Source organism: Neolamprologus brichardi, chromosome 16, assembly GCF_056152115.1.
Source record: "Neolamprologus brichardi isolate AB-2024 chromosome 16, ASM5615211v1, whole genome shotgun sequence".
NCBI lineage: Eukaryota > Metazoa > Chordata > Actinopteri > Cichliformes > Cichlidae > Neolamprologus > Neolamprologus brichardi.
Genome location: NC_142119.1, coordinates 28248346 through 28260541, shown reverse-complemented (window position 1 = coordinate 28260541; position 12196 = coordinate 28248346). Strand labels below are relative to the sequence as shown.

Sequence of the window (12196 nt, the reverse complement as noted above, 5' to 3'; positions counted from 1 at the left end):
GAACATTTGTTAGATAGGTTTATAGTCTTAAATGGTAATTATGTGACAATTTATCTTAGGTCATATTAAAAGTATTCCAAAAGTAATGTAACAAATTATTTTCTCTGGAGACTAATTAAGTAACATAGTGCATTACATTTTTTAAAATAATGAGCAATGTGTAATATGTTTCAAAAGCAAAACAAATATCTTGTGAAGAAGACCATTTCCATCCATTTGCTCTGTGATTGTGAATTAATGAGTCTGAGAGGAGGAAACTAACTAATGAACCAAACACTGGTACGTAATTCCAATCAACTTTGAAATGACTGAATACATTTACAAGGAAAAATCGACGCATTTTAATAAATAATGGCCTACATTTCCCAAATTAAATACAACAAGCTCACTATAGTGAAAGGTGTAGCAGTAGGGGTGATGTAGACAGCAATAAACTTTCATTTGTCTATTTTGCACTTCCTGGTGAACAAAGATATATCCACACTTCTTTATTTATTGACATTTGTTGTTTTCTTCTGAATAGGTCATTTTACTGTAACCTCTCCTCAAAGTCTGGAAGGATGGTTTGTGATAACGTGTTGATTTGGGGACAAAATCAGGTGTATTTACTTACTGATAAATCCAATTGCAATGTAGCCTGTAATTTGATTATGTAATCTTCTCCAGGCATAACAGTACCATGGCATATTAGAGGGAAACAAATACGAGAAACAGAGCCAAGATTAAAGTAATAAATTTTACTTTTAGTTCTTTAAAACTATGGCAGACTTATTTGCGCTAATGGGATTCAATTTCAGAGGCGTATACTATAAGATCTCTGTTGACACAAAACATTTAGCATAATTTGGGCCGAGGTAACTTAACCTATGTCCTTAGTTTCTGATTATCTTTCAGTGCAACAAACAGCATGCTCTTTCTTGCTGGAACATCAGCTTTTTTTTTTTTTAAACTTAATCCACTTTCCTGTTTACCTCTGTCTCCAGGAAGCGGCGAAGGGCCCTCTTTTTCTTAATGTTCTTCCGTCGCACAGACACTGCTACACTGAGTACCATGATCACCACCATGAAGAGTCCTCCGATTACCCCTGCTGCAATCAGAGGGGTTCTGAAGAAAAGACATTGGAGAAGGAAAATACATAAAGAACAAAGGGCATGCAATGAAATTACAGAAAAGGGAGAATATTACTGGGTATCAGTATAGAAGATCACACACACACACACAAACTAAACTAAAAATACATCAAGCAAACATCGAGCTTATACAAGCACAAAGATTAACACACATAACATGTTTCTACAATATATATCCATGTGGCCGATCCCTTAAAAACCTCTTCACCTTCGGTTTTTGTGTATTTTCCCACTAAGCTTCATGTGGTAACAAATATCCCTCCATGCCCTCTCATTAAAATCGGGGCTGAGATCAAAAACATGGAAATAAATCTTCAAAGAGAATCCTCAGAACCACACTGGTGCTGTCACTTGACATGAAGAATCTCAATAATTTTACTGATATGCTCCTCAAACTGTCTGAGTTGGCTTTCTGATATACTTGGCCATGGCTGGTTTATTTGATCTATCGGAAGAACCGTTCATAATCAAAATAAGGATGTTATTCATGGTTGTATATTACGGACTTCAAGGATACACCTCTATAAAATGATATCACATTCAGCCCTGTTCATGGGAAATGAAGAATGCTTTATCTCTCTGTCATCACAGTCTGTGGCTGCACAGGGGGAATCTCTATACATGTGATGGTTAAAAGAAAGAGGGTCTAACCAATGAAGACACGCAGGCACTATTACCTTACTTTAGATAGAGACAGGTATAAAAATTCAAGGGAAAAAAGCAGAAAAGGTGCAACACATTATTGTATAGTTATGCAATTATTATCCTAGCATGCTCCACTGGATTTCTAAAAATGTTGAGCAGGCACAATTGATTCAGATTTTGTAAAAAGATTGCAAGTGACTTTCAAGGAGGGTTTAATGTTTTCAGTCCCATAGACTTCATTATTCATAAGTGCTTCAATAGCACAGTGACTAAATTACAGATTGTTACATTTGTATTTAGAGCTATCAAAAAGACACAAGTACATAACTAGGGTCAGAAATTATGGTTGTACCCATTTAGTGACTCTGATGTTTGGGCATTAGTGCAGTATGCAAGAGCTACTCTTCTTATGGTGACTGAAAGTTTCAATACAAGATGTAATAAGACCATAACCACTGCTGTGCACCAAAGGAATGGCACAGCCTGAACATTTGATCGGTGCAATGACGAGTGTCGTGGCTATGCTGTGATCGGGGCTTTTTCTGGTGTGCCTTGGGTCTATTTATCCTCTTATCACTATCACTGAATCACAATTAACTTGAGTCAACTTGATCAACTTTATCCTATGATTTGTGACTGGAGCTGTTGTGGTGGCATCACACCTTACTTAGACACTATATGTTATCCTAGTCTTAATTTTACCCCAATCTGTGTCTTGGAACCAACAGTGAAGGAGAAAAAAATAATCTAGATATATAAAATCGGTGGTTCTTTAGATTATCCACTAAAGACTTTGGATAATTATAAAATTCCCTGGTGACTCCATGGCATCATCACGATTCTTTGGTGAAACAGCTTGATCGTTGCCAACATGCACAGGTTTGTTTATCGAAAAGAAGAGATTGAGGCCATTTTAAAATCCATTTTAAAATTGCTCTGAACCTACAACCAGGTGACGTTTACCTTATTTTTGAGGCTTACTAATATCTGCAGATCCAACACACTTACTTTATCATTTACATGTGATATGTATATACACAGATAGCAACACTGGTTTCTTGCTGCCACAATGAAATGATTAGGCAGCTAGTAAATACAATAAAGTAATTCAGTGCACCCGGGGGTGAAATGCACCAGCATATAATGCCTGTGAAGCCCTGCACTGCTTCTACAATCTGGGTTTTATATGGATTAAACAAATGAGATATGGTATAACGAGATGATTAGTGAGCTTTAGAGGTGCTGGTAGACAATTTTGGAAAATAACCTAGACTAATTGTTCTCCCCATTTCTCATCTTTATGCTGTTATCTATCTCTTGGTGTTACCTTCATATTTAATGGGCAGTTATGAAAGTGGTATCGATCTTCCCATCTAACTCTCAGCTAGACAGCAATGGTTTTTTTGTGTTTTTCTCCACAAAATATCAATCAATTTCTTAAACAGAAAAGTTTAAGAGAGAGTGGTAAATGTAAATATTATGTTTGATTTCATTAACTTACGCACTGCAGTTTCACTACGGATACATTTCAAAGCAGAGGAATGAAGCTAATTTGTGTGAAATGAAAGCCACACGGTTAATTTTGTGCACGTCTTATTGTTATAGAATGAAAAGAAAACTGATGGTGAAAGACACCGTCAGCATGCCACTGGCAGTAGCTACATGAGGGTTTTCTCACAATGACAAATGTCATTTGGCATCGGGATAAACAGCTAACGTGCAATTCATTCTATACACTCAAATTTGGTGGCTTTTGCACACTCAGCAGAAACTTGATAGCACTGGGTTGAATCTCCTCCTGCCCTCAGAACTAGATCTAGATTTGAAACATTTCGACAAAACGATGGAAACACTCCTCACAGATTTGACGTCAGCTATACATTCATATGCAAAAATCCCACTTCACTACAAAGGTACTGTACTGGACTGAGATGTGGTGACTTCAAGGCCCTTTAAGAACTCACTGCTGTGTGTGAAACCAGTTGGAGATGGTGTGAGCTTTGTGGCATGGTCTGCTGCTTTCTGCTTGAAGCAGCTATTGGAAGATGCATGTTCTATGGTCATAAAGGGATGGACATAAAAACAATACTCAGATAGGCTGTGGTGTTTAAATGATGCTCATTTGGCACTAAGGACCCTGAAGGTTGGGCTCCGTATCCCCCATCAAATTACACCACCACCAGCAGCCAGAACTGTTAATAAAAGGCTGGATGGATCCATGTTTTCAGTTTGCGTAAACTGAATGTTGCCGCAGAAATCAAAATTCATCAAACCGGGAAAGATTTTTCCTTCTATTGTATGATTTTATTGAGCCAATGCAACATGTAGCCTCACCTATCTGCTCTTAGCTGACAGGAGTGACACCTGGTCAGGGCTTCTGCTGCTCTAGCCAATGTGCTTCAAGGTTTGACGTGCTGTGCATTTGGAATGGCTCTTCTGCATACCACAGATGTAACAAATGGTTATTTGACTTACTCTTGCCATTTTTTCAGTTTGAAAAAGTATAGTTATTTTCCTCTAACTTCTGGCATCAACAAGGCATTTCACCCAGAAAACTGCTGCATATTTTTTTTCTTTTTCAGAACATTCTCCATAAACCCTAGAGATGGCTATGTGGGAAAATCCCAGTAGGTCAGCAATTTCTGAAATACTGCCATTAGAAGATATTGTGTAAAAAAAAAAGAAAGAAAAACGGGCTTTGTGTAATGACATGACACTTTCAGCTATGCTTAAAAATGACACATCTAACAGTTAACAGATTTACTACTTGTGTGACACATCAGAGCCGGCAACTAGACCTGATAGCTGTGGCTACAGCTACATCCTGGCCAGAGCTATCAGAGATCTGATAAAAGCTGATCTCTTCACAAGGTCGCCTGATAGTTACTTTCAGCCATCTGCTGCAGTCCCCATTCATCCTGCTGGCAGTTTCCCAAATATTATTTCAGAAACACACTTGTAGATTTAGTCTTTTGAAGGCTATGACTTGTTTTTTTTGAGCTACGGTAGAAGCTTCAAGATACTGAATACTGATTGGTCAGTATCAGGCGGAATATACAGTAAATGCCTTTACAGTGATTATCTCTATGTGAATGTATGCTGTGCTGCAAGCAGTGTTGGGGAGTAACGGAATACATGTACCGCCGTTACGTATTTAAAATATAAAATATGAGTAACTGTATTCCGTTACAGTTACCGTTTAAAAAGGTGGTATTTAGAATACAGTTACTTTGTTGAAATAAATGGATTACACGGCGGTACTTCCCTGTTTCATATTGTGGCGGGTCAGGACTGTTTGGGTTTTGTTTGACAGCTACGTTCTGTTGTTCCAGGTGTCAGCGGTACGGTTGCCATGATTACACGGTGACGCTCTCTCTGCGTGTTTCCTGGGTGAGAGAGGCCTTTTTGTTGTTGTTGTTGTGCTAAGCTAATAGGCAGAATGCTAGCGGTATAGCTCTAAAGAATGTAGCATCACGGGCAGTGTAGTCCGTGCTGCAGGGAGAATGGACTGCCATACCCGTTGTGTCTGTGAGCGCGAGGAGGGAGAAAAAGGAAAAGTATGAGCTGTCATGGAGCAAAAACGGGAGCTGGAAGCATGTAAATATAATAATAACCACTGCAGCCAAGAAGAGTGCCTGACGAACCCAGTTGTAGGTAAGCTATTAAGACTCGACTGTACACCGTGTTCGTGTTTTCCTCCAAAAACAATAAGTTCCGTTGGAGCAGCCTTTCAACGCCTCTCTCTGTCTCTCTCTGGCAAAGTTGACCCAGACAACAAAGTAAAGCTAGTTTTCGGCTACGAGCCCGACACAGAACCCGACGTATTAGCCAGAGGTCCCTTTCCTACGGTTTGGAGCCGCGGACCTTCAGTAACAGTAATAAATCACAGCAATAGTACATTCATGTAGTTGTAAACAGCATGATAATATATTAAGTAATCCAAAGTATTCAGAATACGTTACTCTCATTGAGTAACGTAACGGAATACGTTACAGAATACATTTTGGGGCATGTATTCTGTATTCTGTAATGGAATACATTTTAAAAGTAACCTTCCCAACACTGGCTGCAAGACAGTAAAAGCTTCTTTCGTTTCACTTTTTTTGACACCCACTTTGATAGTCATCCCATTGCATTTACCTTCTACCTGAAATTTGTATAAAGTATTCTTTTTGATGTTCTGGAAATCTCCATTGCAAAATAGTGAACTGCAGGCTGTTCCTCTTGCCTAACAGCCTCTTTTTTTAATCATTCCTCAAAACGCCACGCAACAATTTTTAGCACCACTTGATTCCAAACTGCATCACTTATGAAGTCTTGAATCTATTTGCTGCAAACTATGAGCAGCATTTTCTTGCCTTTTCTCCCCCCAGCTTCAGAACAAATGCTAAAGCACAATCAATTTATCAACAACCAGGCACACACACACACGTGCGCAGCACACACAGACACGCACACACAACCGTGCAAAGAGAAGCATTAAGGACCTCACAGGGATTTGGGGCCTTAGAGCTATCCATTAATCAGAGACTTTGCTTACTGTACGGTTCTTCTATGTGTGTGCGTGTGTGTACTTCTGTTTAGGTGCGTTTGTACGTAAGCACATAATAGAGGGATCCAAGAAAAGGAATTTTGTACCTGTCCATCCAGCCGATGCAGTCTTGAAGTCTCGGTCCAATACACCTTAGTAAATAAATACAGGACAAATGCTGTATTTGATCCTATTCAAACATTAATATCGCATATATAAAAATGTTGCCATAACACACAGGCAGCCAAAATTAGCCAGAGAGTGTTGACTGTCAGAGATGTTTTTGCTTGCTCATTGTAGAGCAGATGTCAATACAACAACGATACCTTTTATATGACTAATGCGTTTTGCCTTAAGTGTGGCACAAATGTGAATAAAAGCCTTGTTGGCTACCATTTTTAGCCTTGCTTTAGAACTCACTAAGAGTTTACTTTTAGAGTGACAGATTACAAAGTTATACTGACTTCTAATGAAAACTAACCAAATCTGTTGGATGCTTCACCAGTCGCCTTGTGTTAATCTTTCAGTGGCATCACACGTCACATATACTGTCTCTGAAATTTAGTAGCTCTTTTGAATGTTTGGAAGCCTCCGGCTCTGTCCCTTTCCCACTCAGAATATATATCCCTCCCCCTCCATCAGCTTATTGGGTTTTTTGCTTCTCTGGGAGGCGGCCCTGCTTATGAAGCTGTACCTGTGACAGTGTCAGCCTGGTGTTTTCCATTTACGACAACATTGTTATGCTTAAGTGAGCTGGGTGCTGTCACTCACAAGAGGAGAAATAACACACAGGGAAGTGACATAAACTCCCCGTGGAGTTAAATACAAAATGATGTCTTCCCAAACCAAACCTTGTTGAATATTACATTGAGCGATCAGTGGCTAGTGAGCAGTGGAGAGTAGCAGGGTATTAACTACCCTTACTTTCATTCTTTTTTCTCTTCAGGTTCATTTTCTGCTTCACTTCTTTATTTATCTCACATGTCTTGCAAGACGTTCGGACTATAATTTTATGATTGCAGACTATGGCTGGCAAGAGCTTTGCGAGCATGTGCTTTTCAACCACTAAATATATGAAGGTCAAATTTCGCTTGCAATATGAGCATGAGAAAACATAGCATGAATATTCTGTTAGCAACTAGTCACTTTGGTAAAATAAATAAAACAGTGATGTAGCAACTGCTTGCGGGGCGAGTGGTGTGCAAATCCACGTCTTGTGACGACGTTACTCTAAGCTGATTACTCCCCACATCTCTAACTTGTCCTTTTCCTGTCTGCACTTACCCTTGGGTGCAGTTAGCATGGCAAGGATGGCATTCGTTGTTGGCTTCAGCGTACTTGAAGATGAAGCTGTTGGCACCTTGCAGGCCATCGGGACACTTTTCCACACAGTTTGGACCGTCTTTGAAATGAAGGCATTTCACACAATGCTCTGGGCCCTTCGTAAAAAGAAAAAAGATTTTTATTTATTTATTTTTGTTTGTTTAATTGTGAAACCTTATTTTCCTACATGAAAACTTACCATGTATGGACCATAACTTGTTGTAAACTGATTTTGTCATATGTGCTAGATTTTTTAAAATGAGAGTATGATTAGTTTTATCGCTGGTAAGTCTGACTTCCTCTTGACAGCTTTTTATCACTTGGTAAGGTGTCAGTTTCTACTTTCATGTACTTATTTCAAGCATCCTTTGCTGGAAGTACAGACTGTTGATTTTTCTGATATCATTAAACAAATAGGAAGGACAAATCTGTCAGGTTGAACAAACTTCGGGTTATTGTTAGTTACTTATGATTTTTCTTTTAAATCTGTGAAGCAGTGGAAGCTTAAGAGTGAAAACGCGATAACAAGCGGCAAAAGACAGAAGGTGGAACTGGTGGAGTGGAGGAGAGATGAGAAAAATAAAGGAAGTGCTGCGGAGTAATAAGCGAAGGAGAGAGACTGGACATTCAGATTTACAGAGAGAGTAAGGTTGAACAAGATATAGTGAGAGAGAGAGAGAGAAGAGAGAGAGAGAGAACTGGGAGCAGAGGAAGAAAGCATACGAGCATCATAAAGCTGTGTGAGCAGAGCAGGCAGATAATAACCATCGCTCACAGCACACACAATGACCATAACAATCCGCCTAGAACAGGATTTATGGAGCTAATATAGGCGAAGGAGGGGGTAGGAAGGGAGAGGAAGAGAGGTGAAAGAATCTCACAGACGGGCCTCGAAACATCAGCAGGCCTAAAGAACATCGTACTTACAGACAATATACATACATAAGCACAATGGTTGGAAAGCGAACAAACAGCCATAGCTGTGAGTCACATAAGCAACACTGATTTCTTACTTGTATATACACAATAAATAACAATAAATGACCCACAGACACATAATTCTATGTGCCAACTTCAACAATCAAATCCATCCCAACTGAACTGCTTAAGGACTCTTTGCAACACAAATTAAAGTTAGTCACGAAGTTACACAGGTTGAAACTTTGCTCAACAGAAAACAATACATTTCCAATGCATTGCTATGCAGATGACATGAAGCATATTTCTGACACTGACAGGACACGCTAACATTTCTCTCATTCAAACTGATCTCCACTGGAGCCTTTAAAATCTTCCCTTTCCCTGGCCTCAAAGTCCAGGCTCCATCATATCTTAATGACCTCATAGTGCAACACCCAAAAAGAGCACGTCACTCACAGAACGAAGGCTTAGTTGTAGTTCCAAGAGTTACCAAAAAGTACATCTAGAGGCAGAACATTCAGCTACAGCATGCATGAAGGCAGACACTCTCACCATTTTTTGGATTAAGCTTGAAACTTTCCTCACTGAGGAAGTTTTAAGTTAGGGTTCTTGCCTTTGAACCATCCTTCCGTTATGCTGCTGTAAGCTACAGGCTGCTAGAGGACCTCCAATGATTACCTGAGCACCTGCCATCTACTCTTGTCTCTATAACTGCCCATGCATTTGTACGCTACTATTGCATGTCATTAACTTGGTGACTTTTCCCTTGTGTAGTTTGTGTTATTTTTTCCCTTCGTCTTCATTTTCTTCCAAAGTTAATTTCCTGAGCTTCACATTCCTGACCTGTTGTTTCAGGCCCCACTAATCCGCCAAATGTTTATTATTATATTGTTTGTTCTTAATTGTTTCTCTATGCTCTTCTTTTCTCTATTGCTTTTCCCTCAACCTAGCAGTTAGAGGCAGATGGCTACCCTTCTTCAGTCTGAATGTGTTAGACGTTTCCTCTTCTTAAAAGTTTTTTTTTTCTTTTTTGCTCCCACTGTCACAAAAAAGAAATCGCTGGCTTTCACAGTATAATATTGTGACATGTTTATCTTTCAATGTCTGGCATAAAACTACACTGAACTGAATATTGTGCACGACAAATGCAGCTGAGAAAGAAAGACACATAAAAATCAGTTTTCTTAGGAAAAGCCATATCTTTCCTTCTGTCTCTATGTGTATTATTGCTTTGTCAGTCAAATCAAAACAAGAAGTAGTGTTTTGCATAGACTTTATATGGATGCCTATGTACTAATGCCTCTGCGTGTGCTCTTTATAGCTTCTGCGTGTGCAAAAATGTTCTCACCGTGAGTATAATTATGCAAAGTGAAAGTCTTAATGCTCTCGCTTGCTTTAGCGTTGAGCTTGGCACTTTGATTTTCTGAGTGTCTTCCCACCCGTGGATATTTGTATGTATGTGTGTACGCACTTGTGGCATCACATCAACAAGCTAAATTATATGACAGAGCAAGCAAATGGTGTTTGGTCCAACGGGGTATTGGGGCAACTAAAGCTCCAACCTAAGCATCCTGCTGTAAATATAAATTAGTCTGCCAGCACAAAAGAACGTGTGTAATACTCTTACAGTATAAGTGTATGCTATTTTTTCCATCACTAGACACATGAACTTCAAGAGACACTTACAAAAAAAATCTATATTATGTACTATAACTATGCACATGTATATTTACTTGCTGTATGCTCAATCATTCAGGTAAGTAAATGCCAGAAAGTTGATTCTGTTCATCTTGACATAGTTTTCAGTGGGTGAGAAACACTTCATCACTCATCCAAATGTCATGACCACTGATCAATGGCCATGAGCACTATTCACACAGAGTTGAGAAATGACAGCAACCAAAGCACCATGAGATGGTGAAAGAATTACCTTTGACAATTTATATATTAATAATCATGAAACTGACCTCACGGCCCATTTTTAGTCAGTGGTGCTAGTTTTAGTCATCATGCAAATGTACTTTTTATAAGACTGAGGAAACTTGCAGTCAGTTGACAGTAAGGAAGTCACTTGAATGAGTGGCGTAACATTCCTTCCGCTGACACCATTGTCACTGCTACTGCATAGTGTCAGAGAGAGGATGGGTATGTCAGACATTCAAGATTAAGAGTTAAGTTCAAAGTGCTGCAGAGAGTCATTTATAAGTTGATAATAGGATAATAAGTCCATCCATCCTTTTAACCACTTATCCAATTTAGGGTCACAGGGCGCTGTAGCCTAAACCAGCTTTCACAGGGACTCCATCACTCTTCTCAGCGTATGACAAAGCTTTCCTAAGCTAGCTGGGAGACATAATGTCTCCAGTGTGTCCTGGTTCTGCCTGAAATCTCCTTACAGTTGTATCTGATTTAAATACCTGATATAGAAAGTATTCAGAAGGTGCCCTAGTCAAATGGGCAACACCTCAGCTTGCTTCTTTAGATGTTGAAGAGTAGCCACTGCACTTTCAGCTCCCCTCAAATGGTTGAGCTCTGTGTTTTGTATCTAACGTTGAACCCAGATAGTGTTTGGAAGTTCATATCTGCTGCTTGTTTCTGTAATTTTTGCTAACCAGCATCTGTTGCTAAAGTTGTGTACTGTATAGAAATGCAGAGTAAATCAACAGTCCACATCACTGCAGATGCTGCACCAATCCATCAGTAACATGGCCCTGAAAAACTTCCCCTCCATCTGAGGCAGCAAATAATTCCTAACCTGGAGTGGGTGGGAAGACCAGCGTTTTCCATCTTTATAATATATACAGTGAAGTTTGGATGCTGCTCACAGTTTATAACGTGTGCTTCTTCATCTGTTTGGCAGATTTGGAATTTACAAACACTAAACCTGTCCTCCTTTTTAAACTTACACTTACAAGAAATATGATGGGCTGTATTGGGCTTAAAAAGATCAGTTATGTCAGGAAAAAAACACTCTTGGATTTTCAGGTTATAAAATTATACTATTGGTTTATTTTCAGATCTATTTTCGAATGTGTATTTTAGCTTTGTGAGATTTTCAGTCTGACATCAACATGACTTTGGCTTAACTGCCTGTTGTAAAAATGAATGAATGTTCCACTCTTTGAATGATTTGAGCGTGTTTGTATATCTAATAAAAATAAAACACACTAGATCTACCATCAGCTCTTATTTGGTCCACAGAAAAGCCTATAATTATGAATATTATGAGAAATTCAGTCTTTATACTTTAGACTGCATTAACTCCATTAGATCACTCTCTGTAAGCTGTAAGCAATTACTCTCTGTAGTTATAACATGATTGCTGTAATCCATTTGGATTCCCGTGCTGCACATATGAGATCGACACACGCTCCAACAGGTTGAAGGATTATTCCAATCTTAGATCATTTCAGATGACCTTTATTTCGGACAATAAGAATGTGGCTCCTGCAGCTACTCATTTCACATCTGCTCTATTCAAGGAGTTCATGCATAATTGTTTTGTCTGCAATATTTGTTCTCAAAAGTTGGACTGGAAAGGTCTTTGGGTGATTTTATTGTACTGAAACTGGGCTGGGGACTTTTGAGGCATGAAGTGGACAACCAAGACAATGAAAACAACAAATCTACTTCAGCAACAGCATTT

At 39.1% G+C, this 12196-nt stretch overlaps 1 protein-coding gene across 3 annotated transcripts in view; it reads right to left on the bottom strand.

Moving 5' to 3' along the window:
• erbb4b (erb-b2 receptor tyrosine kinase 4b) overlaps window positions 1-12196 on the bottom strand; it is a 309821-nt gene that overhangs the window by 68786 nt on the left and 228839 nt on the right. For all 3 annotated transcript variants that reach the window (XM_006802355.3, XM_035912788.2, XM_035912787.2), the window contains exons 15-17: window positions 7591-7745; window positions 6414-6458; window positions 972-1104 (exon numbers count right to left, since the gene is read on the bottom strand). In XM_006802355.3, the coding sequence (XP_006802418.2) occupies window positions 972-1104; window positions 6414-6458; window positions 7591-7745 (333 nt within the window). The remainder of the gene's footprint in view (window positions 1-971; window positions 1105-6413; window positions 6459-7590; window positions 7746-12196) is intronic.